The sequence below is a fragment of the Perognathus longimembris genome, chromosome 4, assembly GCF_023159225.1.
Source record: "Perognathus longimembris pacificus isolate PPM17 chromosome 4, ASM2315922v1, whole genome shotgun sequence".
NCBI classification, from domain to species: Eukaryota; Metazoa; Chordata; class Mammalia; order Rodentia; family Heteromyidae; genus Perognathus; species Perognathus longimembris.
The window spans coordinates 60,176,037-60,195,670 of NC_063164.1; the positions used below are offsets into that span (position 1 = coordinate 60,176,037).

General features: G+C 33.3%; 1 protein-coding gene across 6 annotated transcripts in view; it reads right to left on the minus strand.

Moving 5' to 3' along the window:
- The window catches only part of Slc4a10 (solute carrier family 4 member 10), a 267,507-nt gene that overhangs the window by 84,183 nt on the left and 163,690 nt on the right, over positions 1 to 19,634 (minus strand). For all 6 annotated transcript variants that reach the window (XM_048345333.1, XM_048345335.1, XM_048345332.1 and 3 more), the window contains exons 5-6: positions 15,458 to 15,618; positions 8,369 to 8,557 (exon numbers count right to left, since the gene is read on the minus strand). In XM_048345333.1, the coding sequence (XP_048201290.1) occupies positions 8,369 to 8,557; positions 15,458 to 15,618 (350 nt within the window). The remainder of the gene's footprint in view (positions 1 to 8,368; positions 8,558 to 15,457; positions 15,619 to 19,634) is intronic.

Genomic DNA, 19,634 nt, shown 5'->3' on the forward strand with positions numbered 1-19,634 from the left:
CTGAACTTTGATGCCTTAACCATATTTATGTTATTACAAACTGATTTGATGTTCATATATATTTATATTCTAGCTCAAGACTTCAAAATTCTGTTTGACTTATTAATCTTGGATGTAAGAACTACTCTTTGCTTTGCTCTTCTCTGCCTACTTAATTTATGATTTTATTAAATATTCACCTTTATTTTCATCTTCTCCAATTTCTACAGTCGTTGAACTTGTCTAACCTCTTATACTGGTTTTTTAATTCCTCAAATTCTCCCTTGTATATCCACTTATTCTTTGTTACCTAGAAATCATCATGTCTGACTATCAACACTATTTATTTTCAGATGCTACTACATATATAATTTTGCTTTAAGGATGATTAAGCCTCTCAGATAAGGGTCCTTTACCAATAGATACAATTTTTATGGTTTTAAATTGTTCTAGTGTCAGAAAGGAATAGGTTTAAGATTCTTCTAAGTTTGGTCTTTAGATTATTTTTCTGCATTTACTAAAGATAGTAAAAATAAGGTATTTGGGTGAAGATGAAAATAAAATAACTCTTAAAGCAAATTCTCTTCCAATTCTGATAATCAAAGAGTTTGTGGTGATTTTCAGCCCCCAGAGAAAGGTCAGACAATCTAGTAATGCCTCATCATTCTCCCATTTCTACCTGTAATGAGCAGCTATGACTGTGCACAGATCATTAGCAGCCATTCCCAAAATAATAACTGTAATTTTAACAAACCTTTTACAGAATGCATTTCTGCTACTAACAGATGTCTTCAATCACCAGTTTCACATCATTTTTTCATATTTTCATGAGTTATCTTTAAGCCTAAATTTATTGATTGTTCTGTAAAATTGAGTGGCAAAAGTAAAGCCATGGAAAAATTACATGAGCACGTATCTGCTTTCTTACAATAGTTTATTTTATGTGGCATAAAACTGCATCCAAGAATAAATATTTAAAATTCTATAATCAAACATATAAGAAATGGTCAACCCAGTGCAAAATCATCAACTTTTATAGGATTGAATCAGACACAGAATATACTGGTACTTGAAATTAGAAGAAAATTAGTATATTCTACATTCATTTATGTATTTAAAGGAGAATATTTCATAAATTACTTTCAGGTCAGGTCTGTGTTTAAAATGTTGGCACTCATATTTTATCTGGTAAATAATTTTAATATTTAATATCGCAGTAGCATACATGATAATTATATTTATATATTTTGAGATTTGCTGTCCTGTACTATCCTTGTTTCAAGATAATAAAGATATTATATTATAAACTTGATAATCAGGAAGTGACTTCGGAACTGTTCTTAGTGAATATTTTAAGTCACATTAGTAATGACCTCCTGCAGAGTATTTAGGAATTAAATAGAAGATAACTTCATAGTTAATTCTAGATTCTTGACCTGTTCTTAGAACAATGTGCCAATACCAAAAAAAAAAAAGAGGAAAAACTACTGTCCTATGACCTATGGATATAACCACAGTTATATATTACGATATTTTAACATTATGGCATATATATATATATTTCATAGGCTTGTAAATTTTAAAGATAATTTCAAAACTTTAGCATTATTTCTAAAAATACACTTTAAATTGTTAAAAACAACATAATATACATTAATTTTGTATATCTTCTAAACAGTAATAATTTGGCAGGACCCTAGAAAATATATAGATATTACTTAAGAATCATACTTACATGTTTGGTTTAGATTATATAGGAAAGAATTGACCAGGAGTATTCTAGGGTGAACTTTTCTATTCATATATTGTGGAGGCCTTGTGAATGCTCCTTTAAGTGATGATTTTTTAAAACAGTAAGTTATCATGCTTCCAAATGGGAATGTTTTTCCTGTTTATTACTCTTACTTTGTCTAGTGGTCACTGCCCATATTACTATTTCTTAAATATGAATCTTCGTTAAGTTTAATTACCTTTAAATTTTTACTATATAAGTAATTTTGAAGTCTTAAAATGACTGGAAATTTTATTAACTTGGTAACTTTGTCACATTTAAGGTAATTTGAGTCATATTTAACTGATGAAAAGTACTATTATTAATATTAATTGTTAGGTCTGCCTGTAAATATTTAAAAGTGAACATTTGAGAAATCCAAAATATCATCTTTTTTTTTTAGTGCCAGAGCTAGGGCTTGAACTCAGGGCCTAGTCACTGTCCCCTGAGCATTTTGCTCAAAGCTCCTGTTCTGCCACTTGAGTGACATCTCAACTTCCAGTTGAATTGGAGGTAAAAGTCTCAAAGACTTTCCTGTCCATGCTGGCTTTGAACTGTGACATTCAGATCTCAGCCTCCTGAGTAGATAGGATTACAGCTGTAAGCCACCATGCCCAGCTTATCATCCTTTTTTGTTCATCATATGCACTTACTTTAGGTCTGTTAAACAAAAAGTCTTCATTTAAAAATAAAATCATAGCATTTACTTATATCTTATCAAGTAAAGTGCATATCATGCAGTAATTATACTAGTATATGTTTAATTGTCTTCAAATCATGGAATTTAATTTTTCCTCTGGACCTTGATGTAGTAATCATATGAAAAGGTATTATAGGGCAAATTAAGCAACCACTAAATAGAGAATGGAAACTTATTTTCCACTTGTCACACCCATGGCTTAGTCATTCCCTTCACAACAAAGCTGTTTCAGAGGGGCAAGGGAGTGAGGAAACTGAGATTACCTCATGATAATCACTCATGACTTGAAGTCATATCAGTATCATTAAAGTGCCTTATTATAAAAAACAAGTATAAATATCTTCTCAAAAGTATGTGGAGTATTATATCAGTTTGCTTCAATCCTTACCTATAATCTCCTCCAAGTAAATTGTAAGTATTGTAAAATAGCAGGTTTAAATTTTTCTTTTGCCAATTTCAAATCAATAGAATAATTGAGTGCACTATTGAATCCTGTATGCCATGGTCGATACACTGTAAAGCATGTACAAGAAGGAAACTGGGATAAAGACATGGAGGCACATTGCTATTAACCTACAGACCAAGCTGGTTTACACTACCTCAGAAACCTTCAACGCATTTAGAGTACCCAAAAGGGAGGAGATGAGGGAGGTACAGAGATGAGATGAGCCTGTTAGAGACAGACATAAGACAGAGCAAAATAAACAAATATAAGGATGAATGACAAAGTTACAAACATGTGTAACAATACATTTATTTATGGAAATAGAAAACATGAAGAAAGAAGGGATCAATACTTAGAAAATGTTGATTAGGTGGTCTACACATCAACATCGAAAAAATATACGTGATTAATAAAACTTGGAGAAAAATTAGTATGCCTGAAAATAATTATTGTGATATAAAAGAATACCAGTTAAATGCATCATCTTAGACATATGTTTGCTGTTAAAATTTAGTCTTATTTCTCCAAAACTCATAATAACAGCACAGCTACTGAATAGACACATCAATTGTGTCAATAATTGATATTAACTGAATTTTCTTATAGCAATACAGTTCTTTCACATACATAAATCTTTTAATATGCTTTCTCTCAAGTAATTCTAAGCAATATTATCCTAGTTTTATCTCTTTCTCACAAAACTAGAACATTATAAAAGATAAGCATTATATCTTGGGTATCTTACTGAGAAGTATTTAAAAACAAAAAAAGATGTAAATAGCTAAACATATAAAGACATCTGGAAATAAAAGGTAAAGTATTTGTAAAAGAAGTGATTGAAAGGCAATAAACCAGATTTCCAAAATCAGAGGGAAAAAATCACTAATTCTATGTATGTGGAAATTGTTAGAAGGGCTAGATTACCCAGGTCTAAAGAGTCAACACATATATCATCCCTCCAGATCTAAATGCTCTCCAGTGACTGTGGCTTTAATCACTACATTAGACATTTCAATTCTGTAACTCCTTTCAAGATTCTAACTAAAATGAACAACTAAGACGTACTCTGATTGGATAGGAGGAAAGATAGTGAGAAAAGAAGCAGAATCAGAAATTGTTAGTAAACGACAGTGGAATGAAGGCATCCTAAACCTAAAGAAACTAAGAGTCACAAATTATTGTCAAAAACACATCATCAGAAGAGTAATAACATTTTATAATACGTTTTATATGAGTCATAATATTTTATAATACATTTTTGCAGTTTCAGGGCACTTTTAATCGTGAGACCCTCTACAATTCACATATGTAGTCCTTTTTTGCTGTAGTTATTTTTTAGAGGATATTATGCCCACAGCCAGACCTAGACCATTATTCTCCTCCCTGTGAATCCTGCTAAATTGAGATTACAAGAAGGTAGCACCATTCCCAGCTTGTTAAAATGAGATCTGGCTAACTTTTCCCCAGGCTTGCCTGGAACTGAGATTCACCCAATAGATACCTCCTGCAAAGCTGAGATTATGGTCATGCAACACCACAGCCAGCCTTTATAGTATATTTACAATCTATATGTCTCAGTAGGTAAGAGAAGGCATGACCTAAATTATGAATACTAATTTACTTTGCTCTCCAGATCACCTAGTAGGATCCTTATTTTTTATTGTCGGAAGAGGTTTCTAATTTATGAAGTAGTATTACTATTCATAATATATTTATATTGAGGATTTTCTACACATACCCATTTTAGAGTTGTAATGTCAAAGTGGATATTATTTTTCTGTTATTTTTTTCTATTGTTTTGCCAAATGTAACTGTCACTTTCTACTGAAACATCAGAACTAGGCATTCATTTAATTCTCACAGTTTTGATGCTTAATGAAAAGTGAAAGTTAAACACAACATGGTGGTTTAAAAAATGCATGGTGAACCCATAGCATCCTGCATCTTAGTCCTGAAGAGATGCACAGAATACCAAGAAAAAGCTTACGGAAAAGGAAAAAAGTATATTTAGAGGTGAGATTGACAAATTATCACAAATTGCTTTTTTTAAAAAAAGGTATGAATAAGGAGTGTGGAGAGGGTAGGAGGGGAAAGAGAGAGAAAGGAAGCACACTTATCTTTTTAGTCTAATCTATAAAATGTGGAAGATCCACATTTGACACACAGTGTGTAGATGTGTGATCCTTGGGTGTATTCCCATGGTATCACACTGGAGATCAAGTCAATTAAGGGAGGGGGTGCCTTCTTTTAAGGCTGAACTTCTTTTCATTAATTTCAATTGCTTTACACCTTAAGCAAAAGCACATTAAACAAGAGGAGAGAACCTATTTCTACCTCTAAGATTTGAAAGGAAAATATTTTCTCTTTCAGTGTCTAGAAAAATCCTCAGTATCTAGAAAATCCTCAATCTGTTAAACTCCTATTCTATAATCATGAAAGAAAAGTCTTTTTGAGTGGTGTATTTACTGAGAAGCTTGTTTTCAAATAAGAATCATATTTTTACTTTTCTGGATGCTTCAAACTCTTCTTTCCTCACTCTGTTCTGCTGCATAATGACTTAAATCATTGGTTCATGCTTGCAAGCAATATCACATCGATATTTATGGCTAAGAATTTAAATTTGTTTGTTTATCTGGAGTTTGTCAGTTTTTAGAGTTCGTAAGCAGATTGAGAACCTTACTAGTAATGGTCCTTCACATTTTTCTTCACTTCTGGGTAGAAGATCTATTTCTAAACTGGTGAAGTCTATACATATTTTCAGAATTCTCAGCACACATAATTATGTAGAGTGTGTGAGGAAGCAAAACAGAGTCGTAAGGAGGTGTTATAAGCCGAGGCTTAGAAAACCACTTCTGACAGCATACTACACAACACTACTTAATTGGATATATGAATCTTATTATAAGTGTTTCCAAGTTTTTATTACCCTAACGTATGCCCTGCAAAGATTTGTATGTGTTCAGATAAAGGCTGATTGTACAGATGGTAACAGAATCACTCAGCTCCTAGCTTTTGGAAAAACTAAGCCATTTCCTGAATAAGACAAAAAGTAAGCGTAAAGAAAATCTTAATATGCACAGCTTTGTGATTCACGGTTACAATTCTATGGCTAGAATTCAATTGTCTCTCCTTACATATTTAACTGAAGTTAAAATCAGTAACAGTGAGTTTAGGTCTACATAATCCTGCAACAAATGGTCCATCTATTAAATTCCAAGCAATCTTCTCCCTCAAAAAGTGAAGCAAAAATTCAAATAGGAAACACATCCCTAATTTGAAGTAACAATTTTAGCTTGCTCATAATCCAAGATCATTGCCTCTTTGAAGAAATGCATACCATTCTTATAGAAGTATTTTTTTTTTGTCTGATTTCCAGTAAGAGTCAAGAAATGAAAGCAAAAGCATGTCTCCAAAATGTGCTACAATTCTTGGGAAATTAGTCAATGCATATATTTTAAAGAGATTTTTAGAATCATGGAGAAATACATCCAGTCAAAATTAACAATTGTCTAAGCTGATTTTCTTAACATTGCCAAGACAAATACCAGCATCTTAACAATAATAAAGTCACTAATTTTACATCTCTTAGATTATAAAAGCTTCATTTTCTAATAGTATGCATCACATACTTTAAATCAAATTCTGATTTAGAATATGAATGTATCTAAAATATGATTTGATTTATTATAAGGTAACCCTCAGAATGTTCAGTACAATCTGTAAATACAAGTTGATGTATACACTAATGGACTCTTTTGGTAATATTTGCATTGAGTTTTAAATATGTATAATTATTATTCTCCTATATAATAAAGTTACCTACATTTAGTCACTGAAAAATATTTTAAAATAAGTTTTTCAAGAATAATTTTGTCATTAGAAAAATATTATTCATTATTATTCAGCAGTATTCCTGTATTCTGAGGACAACTGCACTAACACTGTCACCTTTTTTTTTTTGGTATTTGTTTGTGTATATATGATATAGTAGTATGAAGAATGGTGAAAATTCCCATACAAAAGAAAGTTCAGAAATTACTCATTTTCATTTATTTGAATTTAAGTCATCTCTAAATTTTTTTGGAAAGGACATGTACACAGTCTATTTGTAGAAATCAATCTTTCTACTATGGCACTTGAAAATAGCTTTAATTAACCTTGAAAATTTAGAACGAGAAAAGTCGTTTAACTGGTAGAAGGACAAATTCATATCATCTTCATGGAAATTTCATTTTCTTCCATGAGACTCATGGCAAATATGGATAACAACAGGAGTTTCCTAAGCAATTTCTTTAGGGTAGGTGATGAAAGGTTAAAGGGATGCAAAGACAAAAATAAAAATCATCAGAGGGTTAATAGTCTGAAGGACAAGTCAAAGAAAGTCATGATTGCTGAACAATAATAATGATCACCTGTGTGAGCCCATGAACATATGGAGATAAGAGGTGAGGTAAGTGATAATGAACTTAGACATTGAAGACACTGCTTTGCAAACAGTCATGAACAGCAAGGAACCTGTAAAGAGGAACCAGGCTCAATCTACGGAGAGCCACACTGATGGGTATTTTCAGCAGTTATTTCTAATAAAATGGGCAGTGCAGACATTATCTTTTCTTTATTTGTTCCTGTAAAGGGGCCCCACCCTCTTGCTTTGCTTTTTCCCACTCAAGGCAGACACTAGCATGTAGTCATAGCTCAATTTCTGGTTGTTTTGGGAGTTTGTTGTAGATGCAGTTCTCACATTCCCACCCAAGCTAAGGTATCCTCAGATCTCAGACTCCTGAGTAGCTAGGATTATAAGCATGAGCCACTAGGGCCTGGCTTTAAATCACTATCTTTATTACCCTTAATAGTTATAATTACCATTTGAATACAAAAGACTGGCTGAGACATAAGTAGAGCATTGCATTACTTTTCCCAAGCTAAAGGACAGACCTTTTTGGAGGTGTGATAGGAGATATATTTATATTTTCTGCATTTTAACCTATTAATTCTATTAAAGTTTCTTTGTATTCCATTATGCACTTTTTTTTTTTTTTTTTTTTTTTTTTTGGCCAGTCCTGGGCCTTGGACTCAGGGCCTGAGCACTGTCCCTGGCTTCTTCCCGCTCAAGGCTAGCACTCTGCCACTTGAGCCACAGCGCCGCTTCTGGCCGTTTTCTGTATATGTGGTGCTGGGGAATCGAACCTAGGGCCTCGTGTATCCGAGGCAGGCACTCTTGCCACTAGGCTATATCCCCAGCCCCCATTATGCACTTTTTAATAAATTCAAATTATTTGTTAAAATTTCTACAATTGATGTTTGATAAGATTACATGTATCTATACAGCACATGCATATGAACAGAAACAATTCTAATTACGATATGACTTTCCATAAGACAATTTTAAATAAAATGTTTTAAAGATGTAGGGGCACTTTGGCTTTTCAGAAACCTATAGTATGTATAAAGGAGAGAATAAAGAAACATTTACCAGTTTTGTCCATGGAATTTGGCTCTGACTGTTTCTTGCCAATATCAGCAAAGGAGCGAACAATGGGAATCCTGTTGGTGAGTTTTTTCTGATTCTGGTGGTGATGCTGCTTCATTAGAGCCTCATGGACCCTGTGGCGAACATCTTCATTCAGCTGGCCTGAGCTCACTTGTTGGTCAAGGACCATGTCTGCAGAAGAAGGCAGAAAGTTTGTTTGTGTGGAGGTACTATTTATGCCATGACGGATATTTCTGGTGAACTTCCTTCTACTACTCTAGTGAGTAGAAGGTCTCCATGTAAGCAATGTGAAAAAGAAATGGCCTAAGAGACAAACTTGGTTCATTAACACAAGTTCTTAAACGTTCTTGTGATTTTGCAAAATTGAAACATCCAGTTATCTTATTTGGAAGATAGAAATAACATCTATATCATAGGTTGTTTCCATAAGAAAGGCCATAAGAACCCTGATAAGTTGTCATATTAAGGTCATCAGAAAACTGAAGGCTTTTTTCTTTGTAATGTCCTTTAACTAGGCTAAAAGGTCTTTAGATTGAAATTTGTAGTGATTTTAATTCACTCATATTTTAATGCAAAGTTGATATCATTGATAATAGAAAAAGTAAACCAGGCTTGCTGAAATCATTTGTTTTATTGGTTCACCCAACAGAAAAATCACAGTCCAGCTGATTGTAATTCTGTTTCTCTGTTATTCTCCCTTTTTCTTTTTCTAGGAGACCACTTTACCTTCAAGCTAATTGTTCTGATAGGATGAAGATGGCTTCCAGGAGCAATGAAGAATACATCCATCCTCATTCATATCCACTGCTTTTTTTTTTTTTTTTTACTATCTCTTAGGAAAATTCTCCTAAATCCAAGTGAAACACCTCTACCCATCTGGAACCTCTTGTTAGCAATGGAGATTAAGTTCACATAACTGGCTTGCATGGATAAAGAACTCCCTTTGCTCTGGAGTTAGTCCTCTCTATTCAGAGGTAAATAAGCTTTACCTGCAATGATCCACATAATACATACTCTAGTCCTTGTGATTAAATCTTTGTCACAACTACCCAACTCTGCCTACATAGCACAAAAACAACTAAGATATTTGCACAAATGAGAATGCTAATGCTCTGGTAAAACTTTTTAAGGACACTAAAATTTTAATTTTAAATTATGCTCACATTGTAAAATATTATTTTTTTATTATTTTTTCAACCCTGTAAAATGCAATCACCATCATAGCTTAAAAGCCCTACAAAACCAGGCAGCAGGCCATATTTAGCATATGGGTATGCTTTTTTCCTTCACTTTCTGTTCATAATGGAAAGAGGTAAAAATGAATTTTTGGGAGCCAGCCATAGTGTGTGTGTGTGTGTGTGTGTTTGTGTGTGTGTGTGTGTGTGTGTGTAATGTTTGGAAGTCAGCCACTATAATTATCCCAAAGATCCCTTTCAATTCTAAAAATGTATGCTACTGTAGAATATTTAAATCTATATTTCAGTTCTTTGAGACCACTAGTAATATCCCCAAATTAGTCTAAAATGAAGCAACTGATAAATTATCAATATATCTGATATTACATTGAAAGTTTGTTCAGGTGCAAAAATGTACATAAAAGTGCAACTATATTTTATAGTAGAAGTTGTGAATTTGGTTATTAAAACACCCAAATGCCGTCACTATCAGCCCTGTGTCTAAACTATGATAGAATGCTCCACTTCAGTACTCTAATCAGAACCAAAATTAATCATATAAAAACCATGTGCAAGTTTACCATTTTAAATTTCTATTAAGCCATAATCATTCCAGGCTTGATAATACCAAAAATAACATAATTTTACACCTTCCTTTTTTTCAGAGATAATGTTGTTATTTTAAACAGTTACATAAGAGAATGTGAATATTTTTAAACCCATTCTTCTGTTCATTAGTCACATAAAAACACACAGTCAACTTTTCTGAGATATAACTACATCAAATAATGTATTAGTAAACTGGAAGGTTAATCATCTTGCTTAAAAATACTTCTTACTCTGGGGTGAGATTTTAGTACTAAATTGAATCTGCTTCACTAATAACTTACATTGTTCCCTCTGCCAGTGAACAATATATCAGAATAGCCTGAAAATTAGGAAAGGATAATGGACGATGATGTCTTTGGGCCCATAATCAGGTCCAGTAATCTTAGCAGGCTATGATGCCTTACTAATACAGTCAAGTCCACCAAAGCACAATGCCAGGATCTCAATTTAAAAAAAAAGAAATAGAAGAAAAGGAAAAAATAGGTCACTGTATACTAATGCTGGACAGGCTCTAGAAAAGCTAGAAACATTTAAATAAAAAGCCCTCAAAAATGAAAAGCTATTTTTCTTCCTAATCAAGTAATTATTATAGCATAGTCACCAAACTTGACTACCCAAACTCCTAGCGGCCATGAGGTTTTTGTAAACACTCTAAATCTCTGTTTCCTTCAATATTATCAGATACATACTTGGAAACACACTATTATAACTCTAAAAGATACGTGAGAAATGGGGAGCATAAAGTTTCTAAAATTCTAGATTTTGGTTGACAGCAATAACTGCAGCATAAGTAACAAAAACATAAACTCCTGTATAAAACTTATTTTCCAGACCAAAGATTATCATAAACATGTCTTAAAATATATGGTTATTTCCATATCTCTTAGTCTGCAGATCACATTTAATGAAACAAAGTGTGAATTTATCCTTTAATGAATTATTTTTAACAACAAAAATTTGTTTTAATGAGTTGAGAGCTATGATTGATAATTTGTCCATGGCACTAACTTTAGCTTGGTTTTAGTTTCCTCCTAAATCTCATTGACAGAATCAGGGTAAAGTATTCACACTGCAAAGAGAATATTTCCATTTTAAATCTTTATAATGCTGAATTTTAAAGAGATTAACATAGACCATAAAGTTTTCTATAATGTATATGAATATAATTAGAAAACATTTCCAATAATTAATCTCCCTATAAGAATAAATCATAGCAAGAAAATATATCTGGAAAATTTTGGATTTGAAAAGGTTAAGTCATATTTTGAAGGATAAAGTTCAGATTTATTGCGTTCCCTGAAACATTGGGAAATAGATATATTTTTAAATTAACTTTATCCAAAAGAAAATCCTACTTTAATTATACAGAAATTCTTACAGACCTGCCAGATAAAATGGGATTTTCTGTTACTAAATCTACCAAAATCTCTTTAAGGAATAATCTGAGTTTGTTATAAACACATCAGAACACTGATGTAAAAACCCTTCATCACTCTAAAACAATATCTAGGCCAGGTTCCTATACTAAGAGACGTCTGGAAATCAGTGATTCAGAGCCTGTGCATTCACAAAGTACTAAGGATAGAGAATCCTTAAACTATAAAAATTAAAACTGGTGGCTAATATAGATCCCTAGTTTATAGCTGTCTGACAGAAATATAACGATAAGTCGCATAGAGAAATTATCTATTTATTGTTCATCATTGTAGTAAAAACAAACTATGATTCTAGGTTAATAAAAAAGAATTATTTCTGTCTCTACAATTGTCACTTTTAATATATTACTTCCTGTTTGTCTGTTTTTAAAACTGCTTTCTACTTTACAAGGTTTTTCTGATAAAAAAGTAGTAGTTGTCATTAAAATAATTTACAGTTAGAAGTCCCTAAAACGTAAGTCATGCTTATTTATTACAAACAATAATATAGGTCAATTGTCATAACATGGAAATAGCAACAGTTGTAAACAAGAAAGTCATTCGAAGATATACAGAGAAAAATAGCTCAATGAGGTATGAGGGTAGAAATAAATACCATTTTTAAAAATACCAAACTATCTGGGAATATGGCCTAGTGGTAGAGTGCTTGTCTCATATACATGAAGCCCTGGGTTCGATTCCCCAGCACCACATATATAGAAAAAGCCAGAAGTGGTGCTGTGGCTTAAGAGCTAGAGTGCTAGCCTTGAGCAAAAAGAAGCCAGGGACAGTGCTCAGGCCCTAAGTTCAAGCCCCAGAACTGGCAAAAAAAAAAAAAAATCATATTACTCTGAGGGAAATTCTTCTTGATGATTGAAAAGAAATCTGAGGCAAAAAATATCAACACAAATATATATGATTGTATTTTCCTGCATATTAGCCTTGTACTAGTGATAACTACTGAGTAGCATTTTAAAAGGTTCCCTACGCTAAAATCAGGGCATCCAACTTGAACTCTAGAGTCAGAAAGAAAGAGGAATACTAATAAGCTATTTGGGGTTATCAAGCTTTCACTATAATTTTAATAAAGTTAGAGAATGTAATTTGCTTGAAAAAATTAGATTTAATACAGCTAACCTTCTACAGAGTTGAGCTTAGTTTATGAAGGTGGATAGCTAAAGAAACATATTTTTTACACAGTAAAACTTAACTAAGAAAATGAACAGCAGCCAGTCAAACTACTAGAATATTTCTTATAGGAACAATTTCCTAAGGAAAGCCTTAAAAATGACCTTCTTTAAAAAATATGTACCCTGTGATCTCGGCCTGGTAATTTACATCTGTAATCCATGCTACCTGGAAGATGAATATTGGGGGAATCTCAGGATTATGGTTCAAGGCCATCAGGCAAGGGGGAAAATGTTAACAAAACTAATCTCAACAACAAAGCCAGGCCTGATGGCGTGCACCTGTCATCCCATCCATGCAGGAATTGTAAGTATGAGAATCAAGGTCTGTGCCCACGATAAAAAAAGGGGAAATCCTATCTAAAATACTGTTAATGAGAAACTGAGGTATTGGCTCAGGTAGAAAGCACGACCTTTGTGTAGACAAAGCCAAGCCTTGAGTTTAAGCTTTAGCATCATCTTGCTTGCATGCACATGTTAACACACGCACACACACACACATGCGCACACACATACACAATTGCATAACAATAGCATATAAGCTAGAAATAACAAGAAAAACTTGCCTAATTAAAATGCAAATATGTCTACTGTGTATCAGCAAGACTACAATACAACTGAAATAATGAGGTAGATAGGTACTATTCCTTAATTCTCAGGAACTTGGTTAATTTCTACACTAACCATCTTCTTTAAGTCCTGATTTAGTGCTAGATTTGGCTATAGCCTGTGTTTTTCTGGAATTCATACTAGAGTTAACTGTATACAGTCTTTTAGGGTATAATTATCTATTTCAAAGGGTAGCTTCTTTATATGAAATGGGACAAAGCTTATCTTTGCTGGATTGGGACAGTTTGTGGATACTTTTTACGTTTTTTGTTGATTTTTTTTGTTGTCATTTGGGGAGTTTGTTTTAATATTGTGAGAGAAGACAAACCTTAATACTTACGAAAGACCTTATTAACATATTCACAAAAGACAAACAAAATCAATGTATGTTTTTTGGTTTGTCTGTTGCTTTTGAGACAGTCTTGTTTTACAAGCCACACTGGCTTGAAACTCCAGATCCTCTTGCCTCAGCCTCCTGACTGCTAATATTACAGGCATGCACTACCATTCCCTACTCAAATTTAGTAATTTTTAAAATGAATAAGACATCATTAACATTTGAACAATTTCCAGTTTAGGATATCTCTTTCTTCAGACAGTCCTTTCAGTGTAGCAGAAGAACACTGGGCTGAAAGGCAGAAGTCCTTGGAGAAAATATGGGTCATGGAAATTTTTTTAAGTTTCTATTTTTTACATTGAAAAAAAAAGGAAATTACACCTACCTCATGGGACTATTCTCAAGATTTAATTAGGTATATCATTTTTCTAATACAATAATAAAATACAAACATGTTTTTCTCTTTAAAAAATCACTCATATGGGGTTTATTCTCCCCATTTCTATAATATAATTAAGGTACTAGGGTCTCTTTTAAGTCATTCTATTTTCACAAATAAACCCCATATAGAAATGCTTTAGATTTTTCCCAAATTAGGCCTTTTTAAATCAGCCTCATTCTTTTGCTTTTATTACATTTTAAATTTTCTATTAATGTTTCATTTCTCCTCTACCAAGACTTATTTCTGATCAGAGTAACCCCCTCTATTGTTCTTTCATCATCCTCCCCTACTCCTTACAGTTCAACAGTGTTTAGTGAGCTTCCTTATGTAATACTCCTAGATAGACACAGTGTACTTCAATATTATTCATCCTTCACTATCAGGTGAAACCACTTGGTATAATTAATACACACACACACACACACACACACACACACACACACACACACACACACACACTGGGAAATTTAAAGCTGCTCTGTTCCCTGGTGAATACCAATGGGGAGGGGAGCAAATGGAGAAAGTGAAGATGAATATGACTGATGAACTTTGAAACATGTTGAACCTGTTCTGAGAAAGAGGGGAGCACTAAGGAGAAGGTTAGAGGTTAGACATTCTATGCCTTTGTGAAACTGTCACAGTGATGTTCCCCTTGTAAACTAATATAAACATAATTAAAATTTTAATAGCATTTGTTTCTGTATCCTTGTATCATTTTGGTTTTACAACTTTCTTGTCTTCAGAACAAAGGAGTTCTTTGACTATTTCTGTAGTAGTGGCACAATGCATATATACAATTACTTGTGATGTATAGTAATAATAGTATTCTAACCCATTATAAACATAGTATCAAGTCATGAAACACATGCCAACTGCATCAGCTGAATTCATCTGGAAGGTAAGTTTTACTTTAAAGTAAATGGACATATCTTTATGATGTCCTTCTAAACAACCATTTTTCCATTTATTGAAATTTGTCATTCATTATTTCATATGTTGGAATATTGAAAAAAACATTCTAATTATAAAGACTTTTTCCTTTAATTTTCTAAGTCTATCAGTCTAACTGCCATAGTGATAAGAGTTCTGAATACTTAGGTTCTATCTCTAGAATAATAAGAAATTCAGTCTTATTTCCTAGTAAATGAAGGGGTAGGAGAAAAATTACAGTTTTGGACCCCACACACTAATCATAAAAATAGATTTTGCAAAGCTCTCACACATGTGGAACTATTAGGGAAAGTGAATAATAGAAATCAACTGCACCTATAAGAATCAAAGGGGAAAGAAGACATACCTGCAATTTCTTGCAGTGTGTTGGCATGCATGTCCAGCAGCACAGTTCCATTCAGAATGCAACTCCTCAACTCAAACAGGCTGTGCAGGGACAGAGTGGCCACATAGGGCTTGCTCCACCTTTCCCCTCCGTCTTCCACATCTTCTTCAAACTTCAGCCACCTGTGCAAAGAAATATTCTCATCAGCATGCTCTTACAGATGATCAATCTTTTATCACAGTAACAAAAGGTAGAATTAGAAAGACACTCGTAGCATCTTAGTTTTAGGGACTTGGTGAAGTAAATAAAAAGTAATATAAATTACCTGTTTCTTTTCTTTTGATTCCATTAAGCCAGCATTGTTGATATAATTTGAAAGATTATTGAAAACAAACATCATGAGGTTTTAGTATTTATCTGTCTAACTCTGAAGAAATATTTGAATGAAAATGATGCTTAACTAATAAAGACAGCATATTTCTTTACGGAAAAGCAATAGTAACTGAATCAAGAAAATAAATATTCATTTTACTGACTTGAAGTTCCTAAACCTGAATATTTTAGTTCTAAGAAATACTTCCATTTTTTATTTTAGAAAGGGTGGCTAGTATAGGTTGGGGCCTATTTTGAAGGAGAAAATACTATTAAGTTTACCTAGAAGAAATTTCATGAGAATAGATGCTTCCTAGTAACTGAATTTATAAGAAATGAACAGGGACTCCATTTCCTAGGTGTTATGCCAAAGATGGAGAATGGGAGAAGAATCATGATGTTGTGATGCCAAATAGAAGGCTACTGCCTTCTATGAGTGAAATGAATATCCAGCAATAACTAAGATCATGTTTGTAATCATGATAAATAGGAGAAACCAATGATGTTACTACCCTGGACCCAGCCACTCTCTTTTTCAGAGACTTTTTCTCTGATCCTAACAGAAGACCAGTTTAATCCCAGCCTCTTCAATGAGCCCTAGCATAAATTGCATTTCCCTCCTCCCGTTCCCCACTATTTTCCTCATGCCTCCTATCCTTAGTCATTTTGGGCCCCATTTCCTCTCTTCAAGCAGTGTCACAAAAAATTCTCTATATTGCATTACTGTTTATATAATGAGATGACTCAACCCCAATAGATGACTAGAGAATCAAATGTATCAACTCAACGTAACTAACCAAAATAATTTGTACAAGTGATTAATGGGTTAAAATGCTCTGGTGTTCCGGGAGCTTCAAAGTGGCCAGTAAATGGAAACAAAACCAAAACGGAATAGTTAGCTATATCTGCCAAAGGTCAACAGACTTTGGAAAAACTTAGGCCTATAGAGAAAATGGAGATGGGCATAATTTTCATTTCAGTCCCAGGTCCTTGACAGTATCTCTTGAAGGTTAGCAATTTTTAAAGCATTTTTGTCTGCACATATTGTTTGCAGTTTTTCTTCCTCTTTTTCTCTATTTTTTACTTTATTTCTTTTCTTGGTTTGATTTGTAGTTTTGTGGTGGTTTTTGTTGTTGTTGGTTGAGACAGTATCAGTGTAGTCAAGTCTGGACTCCAGATCACAATGCCTTCACCTCCAAAGTGCTAGGATTACAGGCATGAACCACCACACCTGGCTCAGGAGTTTTTCATATCAATAATTCTTAACAGATTTTTAGCCCTTAATTGAGTCATAATACCTCATATATCATGTGATGATCATTAGTATTGCTCATGAACTGGTTCTTCTACTGTTTCATCACTGCTAGGCTTTCTTTTAATTGGGTGAGTTTGTATGACTATGACTCATTCTGCCCAGTGAATTCAGAGGGGATATTATGTGCATCATTCGCAAAAGGGAATATTTAATTGTCAAGATGAGACCCTCTTTTTCCCTGACCCAGCAACCAGCAGTACTTAACAAGTAATCTTCTATAGCATGCTGGGTCTCCACGTGACTACAGTGAATAGATTAGCAGAGTCTCTAACAATTCATGATGGAAATCTAAAATGAACCACAAATACACTTTTGAAGTTTTAAGCCATTGAGATTTAAAAGTCTTATTGCATAATTTAGCCATGTTGTTATATGCCTTTTTTTTAATCTATGGGTTCAATCGATCTTGATCTGTGAGCAAGAAGCCACAGACACTTACATGAATGTGTTAAATTGTTACCCCCTTGTACAGCCTTTTGAAATTCAAAATAAATCTTAAAAATAATAATAAAAGGATATATCTTTGTTTCCCAACCACAAAGAAAATCTTTTGTGTACATCTTTGTATTTCCAATCTGTATTCAGTTCCTATCATCTGGCAATGAGAAGTTAATCTTCTATGTCTTACTGATACAGACACCAATTTTAGTTATTCATATAAGAATAAAATCCTAATTTTAGCCAGGTATAAAAGTTTGAGGGCTCATACTTGTAATCCTAGCTGCTCAGGAGGCTGAGGTTGGGAAGATAATAGTTTCATGACAGCTCAGCAAATGGGAGACTCCAATTCATCAGAGCATCACATTGGTGCATCAACTTCTTGACTGGCAACTTAAATAGTGTTTAAAAAAGTGCATTAAACTAGCTTAGAATTTTTACGGAAAAAAAGACCCTAGGTTTTCTGTGTACTTTAACAGCCCAAGTACCATGTGACAAAAGGAAAGTTTTCTCAAATTATCTGCAATAGTTGTCTTATCTGTATAAAGATAAGACAAAGCCAGGTATAATGGTGCACATGTGTAGTCTTAGCCACTTGAAAGGCAGAGGCAGTAGAATTTTAAGTTCAAGGTTACCTGGGACAAACAGAGTGAGACTCTATCTCAAAAATCAAAAATGAAATAATGACAATAGGCTGCAATGAATGGATCAAGTGCTGAAGTACTTGGCTGTCATTCACAAAGCCTTGGATTCATTTTTTTAAAAAATGATGAGATGAATACAGCACATTAATAAAGTTGTCTAAGACCACATAGCCAGTGACCTGGTCAAAGCAAGTTTCAATATCAATTTGTTTTGAATTTTGTTGTTCTCAGAGTCAGCACCCATTTCCTATAATAATACAATTGACTGGATTGAATTTATACAATCATTTACAGTCCAAATATTTAAGCTTATGCCTATATAGAAACAACTGATATCACATTTGATTTTCATCCATATCTAAAACCATTCAATTTTGTAAATGTTCCTTTTAATGTTTTTGAGGCCCTCCCTACCCCTGTCAGACCCTTATGAGCACGTAAGATGATGCTAAGCGAAATGAACTCCATGTTATGGAAACGACTGTTATATCACTGTTGTAATTACTTTCAACATGCCATGTGAAACCATAGCTTCTATTGTTGATGATCATCTTGTATCCCTTTCCTGTGGTTGTACCTTCACTATCACTGTATCTTATCTAAGTACATTGGAAACAGTGTATACTGGTATTAGAACTAGGAAAGTGAAAGGGAATACCAAAATCGAGAGACACAGGATAAAATGACAAACGACTACAAAAGCAATACTTGCAAAACTGTTTGGTGTAAACCAACTGAACAACTCATGGGGGAGAGGTGATGGAGGAGGGGGGAGGGGGGATTGAGGGAGGAGGTAACAAACAGTACAAGAAATGTATCCAATGTCTAACGTATGAAACTGTAACCTCTCTGTACATCAGTTTGACAATAAAAAAATTAAAAAACAGTTTCATAATTAATCAAGAAGATAAATGTATAAATAACGCATATAATAATACTGTTTGTAAGTTGTATGTAGTTTCATTTTTAAAACTTTCTTGATGTAACATGATCAAACCCTTTCCATAAGGAAATTCATAGTTAAATGTCTCTTCTTGCTAGAATAAAGATGATGAAATACATGACTAGGCTTTCATATCATTTCATCTTGGCTCTTATAAAATAAAATATTTTAATTTTAAGAATGCTCTTAAAATTTAGCCATGTTGTTATATGCCTTTTTTTAATCTATGGGTTTAATCAATCTTGATCTGTGAGCAAGAAGCCGCAGACACTTACATGAACGTGTTAAATTGTTACTCCCTTGTACAGCCTTTTGAAATTCAAAATAAATCTTAAAAATAATAATAAAAATGATATATCTTTGTTCCCCAACCACAAAGAAAATCTTTTGTGTACATCTTTGTATTTCCGATCTGTATTCTGTTCCTGTCATCTGGCAATGAGAAGTTAATCTTCTATGTCTAAGAACATTATCTACATGGAACAA